This window comes from Salvia miltiorrhiza, chromosome 5 (genome assembly GCF_028751815.1).
Source record: "Salvia miltiorrhiza cultivar Shanhuang (shh) chromosome 5, IMPLAD_Smil_shh, whole genome shotgun sequence".
Lineage (NCBI taxonomy): Eukaryota > Viridiplantae > Streptophyta > Magnoliopsida > Lamiales > Lamiaceae > Salvia > Salvia miltiorrhiza.
The window spans coordinates 3,319,948-3,337,909 of NC_080391.1; the positions used below are offsets into that span (position 1 = coordinate 3,319,948).

Here is a 17,962-nt window from a genome sequence, read left to right on the forward strand (position 1 = left end):
TGTTTCTCAGTCATCCACAGTGAGCGAGTGAAGATTTTATATATATATATATATATATATATGTAGAGAGAGAGAGAGAGGGAGGATAGAGAGAGAGAGAGAGAGAGAGAGAGGCAAATCCGCGCCGAAAATGGGTGCGAGCAGCGATCCGAATCAGGACGGGTCGGACGAGCAGCAGCGGCGGTCGGAGATCTACACCTACGAAGCTCCATGGCACATCTATGCCATGAACTGGAGCGTGCGCAAGGACAAGAAATACCGCCTCGCCATCGCCAGCCTCCTCGAGCAGTACCCTAACCGCGTTGAAATCGTCCAGCTCGACGACTCCACCGGAGAGATCCGCTCCGACCCGGCCATCTCCTTCGACCACCCCTACCCGCCGACCAAGCTCATCTTCGTCCCCGACAAGGAGTGCCAGCGCCCCGATTTGCTCGCCTCCTCCTCCGATTTCCTCCGCCTCTGGCAAATCTCCGATTCCGACGGCGGCCGCCGCGTCGAGCTCAAGAGCCTGCTCAACAACAACCGCAACAGCGAGTTCTCCGGCCCGCTGACTTCGTTTGACTGGAACGAGGCCGAGCCGCGGCGGATTGGGACCTCCAGCATCGACACCACCTGCACTATTTGGGATATCGAGAAGGAGATGGTGGATACGCAGCTAATTGCGCACGATAAGGAGGTCTACGACATCGCGTGGGGCGGCGTTGGGGTTTTCGCGTCGGTTTCGGCCGACGGCTCGGTTAGGGTTTTCGATCTGCGCGACAAGGAGCATTCGACCATAATCTACGAGAGCTCGGAGCCGGACACGCCGCTGGTGCGGCTCGGCTGGAATAAGCAGGATCCGAGATACATGGCGACCATCATAATGGACAGTAGCAAGGTCGTGGTGTTGGATATACGCTTCCCGACGCTGCCGGTGGTGGAGCTGCAGCGGCATCAGGCCAGTGTGAATGCAATTGCGTGGGCGCCGCATAGTTCCTGCCACATTTGCACGGCGGGGGATGATTCTCAGGCTTTGATTTGGGACCTCTCGTCGATGGGGCAGCCGGTGGAGGGCGGGTTGGACCCGATTCTGGCATACACTGCCGGGGCGGAGATTGAGCAGCTGCAGTGGTCGTCTTCGCAGCCTGACTGGGTGGCGATTGCATTTTCGAACAAGCTACAGATTCTGAGGGTATGAGTAGATGATGATTCTGTTTGTGAATTAGTGGTACTTTACTGACCATTGGTAGCTTGACCTAGTGTTTGAACAAGGTTTATTTTATACAAAGCATTGTTCAGTTTGTTTAGTATTTCAACTCTAATTGCAGTTTCTTGATTGTTTAATTTGACAAAAATGGAAGCTGCTTGATTCTATTGCTTCTCGTTTTTGACAACCATGATGATTTACTTGCTTTGCTCGTCTTTGTTGCCTAGATAGATTGTATTTTAGCCTCAATGCTAAGAACTCTTGATGATTTACTTGTCTTGGAACCAATTTTTTATGATGGATGGTGATTATTCTGCTTGATTAACTCATATATATATATATATATATATGTATGTATGTATGTATGTATATATCTATATATCTATATAACTAATTACTTAATATGACTATAATGCTGAACTTGTGGTGGTTTCCATCAGATTTAACACAGTTAAGCTATCAAAGCAACTCTAACTGTTGCACCTTAAAAGATGCAAGTTTTATAGGCATAGGGATCCATTTCAGTTTATTCAGATTGGTAGTTTGCTTGCTAAACTTTTTTATTTCTTGTTAGCTATAAATGACCAAAAAGTAGGAGACAATCATGGCTGTGAGTTAAGGAACTTCCTCACAGAATATCAAAAGCTGTCGTTTAAGTTAGAACCTACTGGCTTATGGTAACTACATCAGTTCTGCCACCAGTCAAGCCCCTGTTGTGGGCCTGAGATAACAGACGATTTTTGTCAGGAGTAATGATGCTTTGCTTTGCTCAACGACTCAAAGTGCTTGGCGTTTAAGAGTCCAGCAAGTTGAAGAAGGTGTATTGTAGATTAAGCAGTGCACCAGTGGTCTGTGATTGAAGGACGGTGGGTGAAGTGAACATGGTTGTAAGTTACTTGCTGCCCTCTACTGTTTATTTTATGAAAATCAGTTTGGTTTCCGAATGAACTGTGCCTCGAGGGAGTAAGCATATTTCTTGGTTGATGCAACTAGCGTCCTGTTGATTAATTCATGTGCTGCAGCTTTAGTGTCGACTTTGGTGCTGCTCACTACCGTTACTTTATATGCAAGGCCACTGTGTTATGTATGTATTTTGCTAGTTGTGATCTTAATTAGTCATTTTGACCTTAAGCGCAAAGGACTCTGTTCTGGTTAAACAGTTACTTGAAATAGATATGATCACTAACTTGAAAAGTCTCTCTGCGTTTGATCTCTTTTAAGTTATGCTCTTCCCTATCTTATACTGGTTGATCTCGGAACGTTGGAAACTTGGACCAATTTGGGATGAGTTGAAAGGCTTTTCCTACACGATACTCTTAACATAGAAGAGCGAGACTATGCTTTACTAGTACCAAAACTGTATAAAAACAAGCATTCATGTTCACAAAATTACATAGTATATCCTTTGGTACATTTCTTATCTTGCTTTTTGTCTTGTGTTATTGGATAATGCTAAGATGCTCTTGGGTGCCCCAACCTAAAGAGAGAGAGAGAGAGAGAATATCAGGAAATCAAACAGAGGCCTGTGTTTGATTTGATGCTTTAGATAATATCTGATGAATACCAGTTTGTCTAATACAGTTATAGTGCTGTGATATGCAATGATTTTCCGAATTTCGTGTGGTTGTGAGATCAATTGGAAGGCTGAAGGATCTGGTATCCAAATTACCTGGTTAGTTTTACCTATATATGTCAGCCCCTTTGAGATGGCCATGGTAAATGTCTATGATAAGGAGGAGAATCTTGCCTTCGATCTCTTCATTCTATCTCGTTCGACTCTCTTAGCATTGAATCTGCAAATTTAAACTGCAGACTCGACAGTATCGCAGACAGTGTAGTTTGTGAAAGCTTTTCCACTTGATACTTCATGGTGTGAAGCTTCATATATGAGGTTTGCAATTAGCTGTTTCCATCGTTGTTGTATAGTTATATTCATAACATGGTTATTATTGTTGTGTTCACTCTCATGAATATCCATACCCCAATAATTTTGGTGGAGAGCTTGTTGCAGATTTGAGAAAATTATGATTTGATTTCTTGCTGAGCTTTATCTTAGAAAAATTTCCCTACTTAGTTGTTGTATTTGTCTGAGATTTTATTTTTCCAGTTGTAAGGAAAGGAACCCACAAGATTTTACCCTTTTAGTGGCATTATACAATGATGGGGAAGTCTTATGTTGTGTCAATATTTATATCGGATTCAAACACCAACGAAATTATAAATGTATTATTGAATTTGTGTTTGGATTCATATATGGTGTTGCTTGACCTATCAAACCAACAATGTGATACAAGTTTGTATATGGTTTTTTTTTCCACTCGCTAATATATTGTTCCATTCTTCACTTATTAACTTAATTAATTTTTTTCACTTTTCTTCATTTATGGGCTTCATTCTCCTCTCAATAAATATATAACATAATTTTTCTTAAAACACATGCCCACTTCCTCTAGGACAATATTTCGTGGGCGGATGAAGTATTAATTTTGTTGCGATGACGTGTTACTAAAGATGTTTGAGAAAAGAATATATTTTGGCATACCATTAGAGAGTTGATATTGAATTAATATTGAAAGCAATTCTATCATGATATGATTTGTTAACTCGATTTCATCTATGGCAATATTTTGCTTATTTATATTAGTACGATTATTTTAATCAAAATATAACCGACGTAACTAATTCTATTTTTTATGAAGCTAATTCTATTTATAGATGTGCTAATTTGCCAACAACAAGAAATTTTATAAAACTTTTCTCAAAAAAGAAAGAGTTAATTGCCTATAAATACATGAACTATAACCAAATTTTGGTTTTTAACTAAATCTATTTTTTTGGTAAAAAAATACATAACTTTTTATTTTTTTGAAATTTGACCTAAGCTCAAAGTTCGTTGGCTATAATAGCTTGATTGTCTTAAGTCCAATGGGTAATCCAAAAGTACCGTTAGAAATCTCTTGACATTATCTTTTTAATAATACTTATATTTTTGGGTTTTGGTCATTGTAAGTGGTCGAAAAATAATGTCATGAAACTTTGCATTTTTTCTTTTTTTCGACTACTTCTGGTGACCAAAACTCAATAATATGGATATTATTAGAAAGCTACTATTATTGACATGTTTCCAACGATACCTTCAAATTGCAAATCGGACTTCAGATAATCAAGTTATTGGCCAACGAATTTTTGGAGTTACGCCAAATTCAAAAAAATTAAAAGTTTATGTATTTTTTGACAAAAAAATAGATTTGGTTAAAAACCAAAATTTGGGTATAGTTCGTATATTTATAGGCAATTAATCCAAAAAGAAAGAGAGAGAGAGTTTTAATTGGGAAAAATAGAAGTGTCAACCGCAAAGGTTGCAAACAACTGAAGTCGTTGAAATATCGCCATAAAACTACGCCACGCTTTTCCCTCAACAGCAAATTACTAAATTTAACGTTATCGGCTTCCGATAGCATTTTTGTTACTCTCTGTTATCCTCCAAAAACCTTGTCTCTGTTATGCTTAAACCCAAGTGAGATTTCTTGTAATAAAACCGTAAAACTATTGAGGAATTTATTCATTGGGAAAATGGCGTCTGTTTCTCCTTCTTGGCATTATCAAGGTCATTGCCTTTTCGCTTTTTCTGTGGTTTTTTTTTCCTGCGTTTATTTTCGACTACTTCAACTCTTTGGATTCTGTGGTTTCAGATGGAGGATTGAGAAGGATAGTTTCAGTGGACGCGGCCGTCACCAAGAATCTCAAGGTTGGATTTTTATTTTTTTTTAATTTGGTTAACTGTTTTAAGTGTTGATTAGTTTTGGAATTCAAGAATTGTGTCATGCTTTTTACTTGAACTACTGTTTCTTGAATTCGATAATCCTGCTCTGTTTTCTTGATTGTTTAATTTTGGGAATTCTAGAATCTTGGTAGAAATCGTTTCTTGGCTTGAAGTATGTCTTGCTTTAACTGATAGGTGAGCTGGGCTGAGCTGAGTTTTGATGATGAACTAATGAGTAATGGATTTGTTCATGATCAGAAAATGTATTAGTTTTTCTTTCACATTTCTTTTCAAATTTTTTTAAAATAGTTGCTTTAATTGCAAGTCTATGCTGGTTATACATGTCATTTTCTCCTAGATGATTTATGCGTTGGTCGGTCCAGCTACCGTTTGCAGGTTCATTTTCTTCATCGATGTCAAAGTTTAAAGTAGTAACCATCTCTCCGTTAAAGAGGGCTCCTTTACTTACTCAAATAAAGTGCGAGAAAGATGATAAAGAGAGCCCCATCGAGCATATATCAGTTGAGCGATACCCGTATCATAGCTATATGGACTCCACTTCCGGTCAGCTTGAGCCGGCTTCTGGTGCTCGTGCAAGCATTCCAGGGGAAGAGTACTGGCCGGAAGGCACATCAAGTCGAGTAAGGGCTGCACGGGCTCCTGAACCAACTGGTGTGTCGACTGGAAAACCATCTTTCGGGAAAACCCCTGGGAGTAGGAGGAAAAGGAACAAGTCTTCGTTTTCTGCATCTCAGTCTTCAGAAACGAATGTATCTGTGAATGATCAAGTGGAAGCTGAATCTCAAGAGGATTCGCTTGATGAACCAAAAGATCACTTGTCAGGGTATGTTGTCTATCAGGCAGAACCTACGGGAGAGGAGTTGAGTAGCTATGAACTTGACAAGAAGATTGGGAATCCTCACCCCTTTATTGATCCGGAAGCTAAGAAACCGATTGAGGATCCACTTACAAGTGAAGAACTGTGGTGGAACTGGAGAAAGACCGACAAGGAACAATGGTCGAGATGGCAAAGGAGACGACCAGATGTTGAGACAGTATGCACATTTTGACTTCTTTCATGTAAAACTAATATTCGTGCCACAGGTTGTGGCATCTTCAAGGGTCTTCAGACGATTTCCTAATTTATATAGTCTTATTTTGGCTTCTGATAATGTCACGGTGCTTCTTTTGTATGATCGTGTTGACATCACATTTGACATTCCTTTTTCCAGGTGTTTCTCAAAGCTATGGCAGAGACTGGGCAAATTAAGCTTTATGGTGAAGAACCAACCCTTACTGAATGCGCTCTTTTTAGAGCTAGACGTCATATTTATAAAGAAGAGAGGTAAAGCATGATTTCTTTAGCTAAAAACTTGCATTTGAAGCAACCAATTTTGTGTTAGTATTGAAATGAGGATTCTTCAGATTAAGTTACCTCCTTGATTGGTGCTTTTGTTCTCTTCATTCCCTTTCTTTTAATATAGGTACCTTATATGGAACTAACTGCTCATTCTGTCTTTAGACTACTATAAATTGAGATTGAAATAAAATTATTTCTTCTTTTTTCTTACTTCTGTTTATTTGTGGTTGGGTGAGATCGTGATAATGCGTTTAATTATTCCGTGAAAAAAAGTGAAACAACCATTGTATCGAACACTGAACTGAGAGCAATTCCTGATATATTAGAGCCTATGATCATTAACTTCTGAATACTCTCTATATAGTCAACCAACTCTTTGCGGTAAAGGATAGAACAGAGGCAATAATGAAGTTATAATCAAAGAGAATATAGGAAAAAATGAAAAATATGTAGATGTACCTAATTATTGGTGTTCTGTTGCAAGCAAAATAGGAAAATTCTTTTGAATTAAGTTGAAGCTTTATTTCTTTGTAATTCACTTATCGAAATCGGCTTAAAAATGATTCTTTTTTGGAGCTTGAAATATTTAGTGACTCGTAGGCTTGAGGAAGAAAATGAAAGACTGCAAAAGCTAGGCCCTATAGCTTACTATTCAGAATGGGTTGAAGCTTGGAAAAGGGACACCTCACGTGAAGCCGTGCAGAAGCATTTTGAAGAGACTGGTGAAGATGAGACATCTCAACTAATTGAGATGTTTACATATCAAACTGATCGAGAGTACCGCATCATGATGGGTACTGATGTCCGTATTCCTCGAGATCCACTAGCGATGCGCATGCGGGAGGATCAAATAAAGCAAAGTATACGTGCTTCTATTATCTTGAATGTTGAATGTTAAATTTAAGTTGCATAAGTTTTTTAATGTTTCTCGTATCCGTGCTTTTGGCATTGCTTAATTCGCTCTTGTTTGTAGTATGGGGTGGAGATCCTGTTTACCCAACTATCAACTACATTCAGGATCCAAACGAGGTGATTGATTACCGGGGTCCAGATTTTCACGAACCGACTCCAAACATGCTTGATTATCTTAAGGAGGTTTGGCAGAGTTGATTACTTCTACATCCTTTTTCATTTATCACATACATATCTCATTCCATTGTATACTATAGCTTCAGTGATATCTGCATTTTTTTGTCAGCATGGAAAAATTATAACAAGAGAGGAGCTGGAGAAGATCCTGGCCAATGAGAAGGCAGAAGTAGTCGAGGTAATCGCCTCTCGTTGTTTTTTGTTGCTTTATGTGTGAGCTGCTTTAAAGCGTTTAATTTCTGCAACAGATGGCGGACATGGATGATGCTATGGCACAAGCTGTCGACATAGGAGAAAACGATGTGAGATTCTTGTCCTTCACCTTTTTGACCTCTCTCTTGATTTTTCAGTTTGTTTTAAACGCGATATATATTTGAGTTTATTTTCATTCTTTTCTGAGTTCTCATGATAGGACGAAGGAGAGGACAGCGAAGATGAAGGTGAAGAGAAAGAAGATGAGAAAGTTACGCGCAATTGGAGCATCCTAAAAAGCAATCAAGAAGTGCTCAAGCCAAAGGTAAATCAAAACTACTAATACTATACAGTTATTATTACATATATTCATAAACTGGATATCTATGGTGAGAGGCGCCTTATCATGTTCCATTCTTCAGTCGCAGACGAAACCTAAAAAGAAAATCGAGACCCTGGAAGAAGCTGTAGATGATTCGGAGAACCTGACAGACTTTCTTCTAGACTTTGAGCAAGAGGATTAGTTTCCTCTTATGGCATGGTTGAGGGAGGTAAGAGAAATCAACAATGTGTTGACGAAATGCATCTCAAACTAGGCTTCAAAGTTGAATTTGGTGTTTAAGTTGCAGGGTGGAGACGAGAGCAACCTCCTCTGAAATATCTGAAGACACACGTTCGACTTAGATTCTTTCAACGAATGCTTCGTTTGTGACACCGGAGGGAGAGGTACGAGCTGATAGCGAAGGCGAAGGAGAATCTGCGCTGTCATTTTATATGATCAGTTCCAGGTAAGATAATGTCAAGTAGGAAGCTATCTGGATTGGTGTTGGATTTGATTGATATGTGCATTGTATATATTGCTTTTGTTTGAACCATATTTATATATTGTGCAATAGGAAATTCTGGGATATACTATGAATTATTTGTCATTTTTTTTTTCTTTTCTCTCTGTGTTAAATAAATTAAAGTGGTATTGTTGGCATAAAATACCATAATTAGTAAGATTTAAAGCAGATTTTAGGTTGAGGGTTTTGTGTGTAGATAAAGGAGAAATTAATAATTTATTAAAAAAAAAATGGGTTGGATGCGAGTCACTATAGAGGAGTGAAAAAAAAATATTCGAAACTTTTTTTTGACATGAAAATATTTGAAACTTTAAATGACCATGATTTATTCATTCCAAATTCAATTCATATATAAAAAAAATTACCAAATTAAAGATCTTGTCATGATTTTTAATTTAAGATGAATATTGAAAATTATTTTATGAATTAAATTTTGATGATTTTAAAATTAATCAATACCAAAAAAGGAGGATAGAATGAGAGAAATTTGGCAGGAAGAATAGTTTTGTTTTCTAAATAAGGAAAAAATACTTGTTAAAACTCTTTTTTAATATATGTACACATACATATGTATATATAGATTTTTGTTTAGTGTGTGCGCACAATTATGATTTTTATTATTATTATTATTATTATTATTTTCAGGATTATGAAATGGCAATACAAAAATTTAATATGAGGATTAAATGCTTTACCTCAAAAGTGTTTTTCAAAATCTGAAAAAATTGAGGTTATAAAGAAAGAAAAGTTTAGAAAGTTAATGGGCCTCCACTTGTTATGGGCCGACCCATTATGATGAGACACCTCAAATAAAGTATTGGTTGTATAATCCAGCCCACTTTAAAAACGCATCCTTTATACTAGTAATTACTTACTAATTAGTGATTTCTGAGTCAATTAAGGATTTGAAAAAAAAAAAAAAATCATAATTCTAAAGATGTTGAAATCAAATTACTCGATGCAGTTGCCATTTCATTATGCGACATATTTTAAGAGAGGAATTTATGTCTATTACAAAATAAAATGGATATAAGAAAAGTAATACTACTAAATTAATACTCATATGAAACTGATAGACATTAATTTGATAGTTGATTTTTTGTGTATTTATGGGCCCCAATTTTAAAACTTCTTTAATTTGGTATTATCCAACCTTCATTAATACATAATCTAAGGGTTGGCCTACTCTTTGATATCTTAAAAGTGCTTTGACAAGTAATCCTTTTCCTCCCATATCTTTTCTTCCCATACACATCAAATATTTAGAGAGAGAGAGCTAAAAATTGTATACAAACCCCACCATATGCGTCACATTATATGTGTTTGGAATATATGGTCCCCATCATGTGTTTAGATTCTTATTTTTCAAACCTCAATAATTATCATTCTCTTTCATAATAATTAAATAAATGGATCTATCATCTATGTACTGCTCATAAATGAAAAAATATACTCCCTCCGTCCCCAAAATAAGTTCCTCTTTGGGAACGGCACGGGTTTTAAGGAAAAATGATAAAGTGTATTGATAGTGAAGAAAAATATGTTATAATTAGTATTGAGAGTTGTGAAAAGATGAAAAAGTGTTATAATTAGTATTGTGAGTGGTGAAAAAGTGAAAAGTAAGAATAAATAAAGTATTATTAGTGGTGGGGTAGTTGTCCAAAAATGGAAAGAAAGAAAGAGGAACTTATTTGGGGGACGTCCCAAAAAGGAAAAAGAGGAACTTATTTCAGGGACGGAGGGAGTAAGTCCCATTCAAGTGGGCGAAGTTAGGGTTAGAGATTTTAATTATTCAATAAACCACCCTTATTTTAAGAATTACAAACCAGCAAAAATGCATGAATTTTATGTATAACACGCATGAATAAATTGTATAAAGGCATGAATTGCCAAAAATAATTTTTTGCTACCTTTGGTATTCGAACTCAGGACCATGAATTTAACCAACAAGGTGATGAATCAACCGTAGAGCTTGATGATCTAAGGGTCAATTTTTTATTTAATTTTAAAGACTTCTTTTTGTGATATGTTTTATACGTTTTAGAAAATGTTGGTTTCAATTATAAAATTTCATTCCATCAATTAGATAATATATTGTTCAAGGATTTTGAAAAGAACTTCTTTATAGTCGTCGATTCGAATATTTTTCATATTTAAATGGTTTTTTTTGCATGAAGTGTTCTAATTGTTGATTAATTTGCATGCCAACATAAAACCATATACTATAAAAAAACTAAATTGGGACCCTTTGTTCCCTTAATTCTTGGGAAAGAGAAAGCGAAAGGCAAATATTAGGATTAATATATGATTTAATGAGCATTTGGTTCCTTAATTCTCGGAGTGATGATATAAAAATTAATAGTGATCGAGGTCGGTTTTAAAACATCATAATTAAATACAATTGTCGCACATCAATATTTCTTTTTTTAGGACTTTCTTAGACATATGTGTTGTGTCACCAAAAACACGATCAAGAAAACCAACAAATGAATTGTTTTCTTGTTTCCTTGCCTTGTTTCCCCTTTTTTTTAATTCATAATTGGGATTGTATTAATCATTAGAGTTGATTAGATAATTAAACATAATTAAAATAATCCTAGCAATCGCTTCCGTGATATGCAATGTGAAAATGATAGTTGAATTTGATAAAACCCCTACAATTGCAAAATTATTTCTATAAACCTATGAAATTGTAAACATTCTATCAATTAATGTTGTTTTTAGGGTTTAAGAGGTAAGGTTTAGGGGTTTTAGGTGTCTACAACTACAATATGTGGATACGCACACCTAAACTTAGAATCCATTTATTAGGATTCAAACACATAATTTTTAAATTCAAAATCGTCATTTTGTCTTTAATTATGTTTCAAATGGCTAGTTGACAAATGGACATTTCAATAATTCTCTCCGAATTTAGTAATACTTAAAAGAAATATCGAAAGCCTATAATTATTAATACTTTAAAAATATGTTCAGATAAAAATAATGCTATTTGGATAAAATATGTCTAAATAAAAAATATTCTCTTCATCCCGCGAATCTTGAGTCAATTCTTTTCGGCACGGAAATTAAGAAAATAGTATTTAGTGTATTAAGCGTGATAGGTGAAAAGGTGAATAAAGGGAAAAAATTTTGCCATATAAGGAAATGACTCAAGATTCGTGGGACGACCGAAAAAGAAAAGTGACTCAAGATTCGTGGGATGGAGGGAGTAGTTAAATACTTAAAAAAATGAAGTTATTTTAAAATTTTGGTTCAAGAAAAAAAAAGTATTTAGTTAGTTTTATTGTTTTCTCTACGTTGTAGTTTTTTTTGAATTTTTTTAATAATTTTTCTAATTTTTATTATTTTATAAAGTACAAAAGTTACAAAATAATAGTAATATTAAAAAATTGTTCAAAAAACTATTGTAGCACTGCTCTAATCTTAATTATTGTACAAAATTTATTATTGTAGCACTACTCTAATCTTAATTATCCTTATCTTGGTCAGATAAAAATATTCGGTCAAACCCCTATATGTACCGTTAAGAAAAATTGAGAGGTTGGCAAAACACTAATTACCATCATTATATTCCTAATCATCATTAATTCCCCCTTTAAATAACTGTTGCTATTTATTTGTTTCAAAAAGATTATCATTTTCATGATACACACGGCCATGATTAGCACCTGGGGCTCCACTAATCATAACGTTAATTTATATGCCTCTCTTTATTCCGTATCATTGCTAATTGAAACATGCTAATCCGCATTTGACATACTTGATTTGATAATGAACAAAGAGCGTGTTTGATATTGGCTAATACACTGTATTAGCTAATTTAGTACAGACCAGTCTAGTGTTTGGTATTATTTAGTAATAATGCGGATGACCCGGTTTAATCCGACGACCCAGCATTATTAATCCAGATTTCTTAGGATTAATAATACCACATCCCCCTTGGATTAACTTAAATCAGGATATTCTGTATTTAGCCATGATAGCAAACACCAACTCAATATTAATAATCTGCTCACGTCCATCATATTGTATTATTTCCACTTTATGGATGATACGAGTTTTAAAAAATTTGTAAATAATAATGGATATTGTAGTAAGTGGAGTTTATCTAAAATAAAAAATAGTTTATTTATTTATAAGAAATTGTGCTTATGTCCTATAAGCATTCTTATTAATGAGTAAGACTAAAATCTTATTAGGACTCACCCTTCTTGACTCCACCTCCACCCTCGCCCTCAACCTTTGTCGTAACGGTTGTTTACCCTCTTGGATATATCTGAGATTTAGTTTGTAATTTATTTTTGTTCTTTGTTCTTTTTTACTCCCTCCGTCCCACTTCAATAAGCTCGTTTTCCATTTTAAATTGTCCCACTCCAATAGGCTCAGTCTTAATATAGAAATAATTAGGGTTCAATTACATTCTAATAAGGGAGGTAATTAAATTAGATATACTCCTAATTAACCCTAACTCTATCGGCATTTACATTTCATTTCCGCTATTCCTCTCTTCTATCTCTATCGGCACAAACCCTAAATTCTCTCTTAAACCTCCGCCGCTTACCTTCGCCGATCAACCGCAACCCACCCATGTAATTCCCCACCGTGATGTATACTCTAAAACCCACGCCGATTACCTTCATATATATATATATATATATATATATAATTATAGAAGGACAGTTTCATGTGTAAAAAGAAGTGTCGTAATCAAGTATTAAAGTCCTTTTTAATTAAGGATTAATGACGGGTATTAATCCTATCCCCTACTTAATTGTAGGCGAGACACAATAGCAAAAAGTTCCAAATATTCCGGTATTTTCCCTCTTTCAAGACCAAACCACTAAAATGGGCCGGGGGTGTAGGTTTACACGTGTCCAATGCAGTCATTTCCACAGCCAGCCCACTATGTGGGCCCACGTTGAGAAAAAAAGATTATGGGGATTTTAGGATAATAATAAGATAAAAGAAATTGCCTCCAAAACAAAGATAAAAGAAATATAACAAATATTTACATTAAGAAATAGCTTAAAAATTTATTACTTTTTATATAATTTTTCGTAATTATAAACATTCTTTGTTATTCGGAGTTGTTACGTTTACGGAGATTGGACATTTCAATTTTATTAGAAGATGTTAAAAGTACTTTTTTTTAGATAATTTATGAGATATATATATTTTTCGATCCTATATATTGTTAAAATATTAATAAACACGATATATTATACTATTATAATTTATTTTTTGCACCGACAAATATATGAATTATGATATCAATTTCCAGTTTTTCTCTTCCAGACATTTGTGGTAAGGTATATGCGTTGGAGTGGCATAAACTTCAATGGTTATTAAAATTGCTATGATACCAATATTTTCGTTAAATTTTATTGACTTCTATTCACATTACCCATAATAAATAGACGTGGAATATTCATTGAATTCATCGAGGTCACTGTAGTCTGTGACAAAGACTGAAAATGAAATTTATGAAATATTTTTTTAAGTTAGTAGGAGTATTTTGTTTTGCAAGGTCATGCATGTAGTACTTAATTTTTTTATACATTGCATGAAACTTTAGAAAAATGCATATGTTATTGTTTTGGATGGTAATGTATTGTTACATAAAGAACATGCCTTAAATTAAGCATATCATAGTATTTATTTAATTAAGAATTTAATTAAGTTCAACTTTATTTAAAATATACCTAGATAGTTAGTTGTTACCATAAATTAAGTATATGTAAAGCTTGAACTATCATGGTACATTATATATATATTCAATTAGTAATATAACACTTGTATTAAACACTAGTTTTGCTGACCTAAATTTATACTCCCTCGATCCACAAAAAAAAATTATACTTAATTCTTTTTTTTTCACGAAAAATAATCTTATTTTACTTTTTGAACCATTACGTCATACATTCTCTCTTATATTTAACTATAAAAAATATACTATTTTTATTCTATTTTTTTGTACCAACACATTAGAAATTATACATTTATTTTACCTATAACAACTTTATTAAAACTTGTATTAATAATATGCCACATTTATGAAAAAATTATCATATCAATATATATTACCCATATGTCATAACGAAGTTGAGTCGTATTCTTTATCGGGTCGATCGTTCCAAACTTCCAATGAAGTTGAGTCATTTTCTTTTTTGAAATAAATTAAAGTTACTAATTACACCTTGTTTTTTATAAACACTTTATTCTCTCTTTAAATTACGTGTCCAAAAGAAACGCCTCAACTTGGTTGGGGCGGATGGAGTAATATAGGAGTATACTAGTCGGTAACCCGTCGAAAATCGACGGGAATAAATGAAAATATATAAATATTTGTAATTATTTATTACATTTTTTATTTGATGATTTTTTTCACTAAAATAAAGCATTAAATAAGTTTGTTTTAAAGTAAAAGATGTTAACTAAATATATTTTTAGACAAATAATTCTCTGAACTCAGAAACTAATTTTAGACACTTCCACCAATCCAATCTGATTATGATGATTTTAGAATTTTTCGATGCTTAAAAATCAACTTCTGCTCCTCCTCCAAAAAAAAACAAAAAAAGAAGAAGCAAATACCAAAGTATGAAGCCGAAACATGATACAGTAAAAGACGAAATATATCCATCCTCATGCTATTATGTATAAAAGAAAAGAAAAACCTAAGAAACCCTTGAAAGTACAAAAGAAACAGACTAAGGGCCGAGCCTCATTAAAACCCTTTTACGGAAAACCCGGTAGGAAAAACCGTAGAAGGAAAAAAGAGTACTCGTCTAAAACGAAAACAAAAAGGAAAGGAAAGAAGAGCGGGAATGTCAGTTTCAAGAACTCCGGCCTAACCATCGTCCCCAAACCGACCCGGCTCAACCATCCTTATATAACATATTTTATCTATGAACATGAAAAAATATGATGGGATTTATTGTACCTTTATTCCCTCCAATCACAAGCAGCACGCACATATCAAATCAACCTAGCAAAATATAAGAAAAAAATATTTTAAATAATACCGTTAATGACTTAAAATTTGTAAAGTTTGAATAAAATATTAAATTTGCAATTACCTCATAATCTATCGAAAATTTCATCATACACAACATTAGTTGTTGTGTCTTGGGTATGACCACTCTCATCACATACTAAAATCTTTAAACCTCTTTTTCTAGTGACTCTTGAGATTGCCACGTAGAGTTGTCCATGACTAAAAACTGGTTTCGGTAGGTATAATCCTACATTTGAAAGAGATTGTCCCTGGCTTTTATTTATTGTCATAGCAAAACAAACATTCACAGGAAATTGCCTTCTCTGAAACCGAATTGGAAATTTAGCGAAATCTGATGGACTCATAATCATTCTAGCTATTGGAAACTTAGAAACGGGTTATTAAAAAAAAAATTAAATGACATCATAATTGAAATTAGATATATAGAAATTTAAAATTAAGAGAAAGTGATAAAGATTATATATAGTTTCGATTCAGTCTTTCCGTCGAGCACTTGGTGTGCTGTGTGCTTTTCTGGTTCATTGGACTGGAATACAGCGGCTTGTGCAGCAGCTCGAGGTTCATTATTTTAGATATATATTATATGATTCCCACAATACGCAAATTACTTGTGTGCCACTGTTACATATATAATTAAAAACATAATTTAAAATAAAATTAGAAATACTAATCATTATTAAACGAAAAATTTAGAAACTTACTCTGCATCAGCCAATGTTATGTCACACTTCTTAGCTTTGCCATGCTTCATTTCAACACAATCTATGGTAATATTTTCAGTTTTTACCTCCCCAAGAATATCTACAAAAAAATGTAATTTAAATACACAATCAAAACTAATATTAGAAAATTATATAATAAAATATTTTTTTTCTATAATATGTTATACTTACCCAATACCAATTCTTGATCATGTGAATGAATATTTCGAAAATGGATGAAATCAAATCCATTTTCAGTAATATTCGGGCGTTCAGTTGATTCATAAACAATGGTTCTAAAGGTAAAACTGATTTTCCACTCATGATTGATTTTTGCATGCTGAAAGTTAGGATTGTTTTTCACTACTTGGAAGTTTTTAATAACGGTTATTTGTCCCTCTTTAAGTAACTCATGAAACTTATTCTTGTTCACTGTTGAGACGGATGCTTGAATTTTGTTGCCCTACATAATAAAAATATGTTATTAGATAGCATAAATTGAAAATTAATAATTTTACAAAACTATTTATTAAATAAAATTGTGATAAGACTTACCCATTCATCAATCACGATCATTTCAAGTCCTTCCTTGCCCAATTTATCTTTTTGAACCCATAAGCGCAAAATTCTGACAACCACATATTTATTTCGTATTTTTTCCTTGATGATGCTCAAAGGAATAGCTTCATTATTCGTCGACATTTCCTATATTTAGAGTAAGTAAATAAATTATCAAATATGCTATTATTCACACGATTGGCAAGAAAATTATTTTGCAAAGGAAAAAAGTATACAATGTAAAATACTCCTATCTTTTAATACTGTATGTTCAAAAGGAGAAGTACAAAACCCCATAACCACATATTTGCATGTTTTTACTGAAGACAGCAGATGATTTCACACCCACAAATAAGGCAAGCATATAAAAGGTGAGCAGAAAGAAGCTAGCATTGATTCATTGCCTTATAACCTTATTTACTTAAATTTCATGCTCGTACAATCCATTTAAATAAGGCAAGCATATAAAAGGTGAGCAGAAAGAAGCTAGCATTGATTCATTGCCTTATAACCTTATTTACTTAAATTTCATGCTCGTACAATCCATTTAATCGAGGAGCTAAACAAACTATTCTGGAAGCCAATTAAATCACATTCACGGAAAGAGGAATTAAACTGAAACAGAAGCCGATATCAATATAGATCAAATAATGAAGCCACAAGATGAAGTTAGGAGGAATTAAACTGAAAATTAAAAATGAAGTTTCCAGATGCAACCACCTAATTGTACAAAATATACTTGTTTCTATTAAAATCAGATTCACACAATTCTACGCACTTTATAAATACATCAACGAATTTCGACGGGCTAAATAAATACCTCTACGTAGAAAGAGAGCAGAAACTTCAACTTACGAACCGGTAGGGCAGTGGAGAAAGAAAGCAGAACCGGTACAGCACAGGAGAAAGAAAGGAGAACCGATCCTTTTTATAGATGAAATATAAGATTGTCAATTTGACAAAGAATTCTACCTTTGATAAGATTTATCTAAGAATTTGAGTCTATCTATAATTTGTTAATAATTGTGATGTTGATGAAATACATATATTAATAATTAAAATTAAGAGAAAGAGATAAAGATTATAGTTTGTGCTGCGTGCTTTTCGAAAAATATATCTTTGTATATTTCTCTTTCATCCCAATCATTATATTGCAAGTATATAATGCAAGTATAAATTATAATCATTATATTGCAAGTATATTTCGAAAGATATTAGTCATTATTTTAGATATATATTATCTTGTG

The 17,962-nt window shown here is 33.8% G+C and overlaps 3 protein-coding genes across 8 annotated transcripts; 2 read left to right on the forward strand and 1 right to left on the reverse strand.

Annotated features, from left to right (window-relative positions):
• The first annotated feature begins 130 nt into the window (after positions 1-130).
• LOC130985159 (WD repeat-containing protein LWD1-like) lies at positions 131-3,436 on the forward strand. Of its 4 annotated transcripts, none has more exons than XR_009088906.1 (3): positions 131-1,171; positions 1,934-2,073; positions 2,768-3,436. XR_009088906.1 is itself a non-coding variant. In XM_057907965.1 (2 exons), exons 1-2 carry the CDS (start codon positions 131-133, stop codon positions 1,764-1,766), a joined length of 1,047 nt encoding a protein of 348 aa, XP_057763948.1. In that variant the 3' UTR covers positions 1,767-2,380. The 4 variants fall into 4 exon arrangements, 2 of the variants coding, with proteins under 2 accessions (XP_057763948.1, XP_057763949.1); XR_009088905.1 differs by lacking the exon at positions 2,768-3,436 and adding an exon at positions 1,761-1,863 and having other exon boundaries at positions 1,934-2,380; XM_057907965.1 differs by lacking the exon at positions 2,768-3,436 and having other exon boundaries at positions 1,761-2,380.
• A 1,074-nt stretch (positions 3,437-4,510) lies between these two features.
• LOC130985160 (protein PLASTID TRANSCRIPTIONALLY ACTIVE 12, chloroplastic) lies at positions 4,511-8,509 on the forward strand. Of its 3 annotated transcripts, none has more exons than XM_057907968.1 (11): positions 4,511-4,793; positions 4,879-4,934; positions 5,333-6,004; positions 6,182-6,294; positions 6,910-7,169; positions 7,283-7,404; positions 7,508-7,576; positions 7,647-7,700; positions 7,811-7,915; positions 8,013-8,141; positions 8,214-8,509. In XM_057907968.1, exons 1-10 carry the CDS (start codon positions 4,760-4,762, stop codon positions 8,112-8,114), a joined length of 1,587 nt encoding a protein of 528 aa, XP_057763951.1. In that variant the 5' UTR covers positions 4,511-4,759; the 3' UTR covers positions 8,115-8,141; positions 8,214-8,509. The 3 variants fall into 3 exon arrangements, with proteins under 3 accessions (XP_057763951.1, XP_057763950.1, XP_057763952.1); XM_057907967.1 differs by having other exon boundaries at positions 8,220-8,509; XM_057907969.1 differs by having other exon boundaries at positions 4,634-4,793; positions 5,346-6,004; positions 8,220-8,509.
• Positions 8,510-16,019: 7,510 nt separating this feature from the next.
• Positions 16,020-17,126, reverse strand: LOC131024791 (uncharacterized). The gene is made up of 4 exons (XM_057954327.1): positions 16,713-17,126; positions 16,350-16,620; positions 16,158-16,257; positions 16,020-16,074 (listed from the first exon to the last, which is right to left on the reverse strand). Exons 1-4 carry the CDS (start codon positions 16,857-16,859, stop codon positions 16,020-16,022), a joined length of 573 nt encoding a protein of 190 aa, XP_057810310.1. The 5' UTR covers positions 16,860-17,126.
• Between the last annotated feature and the right edge of the window lie 836 nt (positions 17,127-17,962).

What these genes read in the sequence shown, in the direction of transcription:
- LOC130985159 (XM_057907965.1), top strand. Translation starts at nt 131, where the DNA reads ATGGGTGCGAGCAGCGATCCGAATCAGGACGGGTCGGACGAGCAGCAG.
- LOC130985160 (XM_057907968.1), top strand. Translation starts at nt 4,760, where the DNA reads ATGGCGTCTGTTTCTCCTTCTTGGCATTATCAAG. An exon ending in AGAAGGCAGAAGTAGTCGAG is followed by an intron (nt 7,577 to 7,646) that starts GTAATCGCCTCT and finishes TTTCTGCAACAG; the next exon opens with ATGGCGGACATGGATGATGC. An exon ending in AAGAAGTGCTCAAGCCAAAG is followed by an intron (nt 7,916 to 8,012) that starts GTAAATCAAAAC and finishes TCCATTCTTCAG; the next exon opens with TCGCAGACGAAACCTAAAAA.
- LOC131024791 (XM_057954327.1), bottom strand. Translation starts at nt 16,859, where the DNA reads ATGTCGACGAATAATGAAGCTATTCCTTTGAGCATCATCAAGGAAAAA. An exon ending in TGATCAAGAATTGGTATTGG is followed by an intron (nt 16,258 to 16,349) that starts GTAAGTATAACA and finishes ATTTTTTTGTAG; the next exon opens with ATATTCTTGGGGAGGTAAAA. An exon ending in ATAACATTGGCTGATGCAGA is followed by an intron (nt 16,075 to 16,157) that starts GTAAGTTTCTAA and finishes TATATGTAACAG; the next exon opens with TGGCACACAAGTAATTTGCG.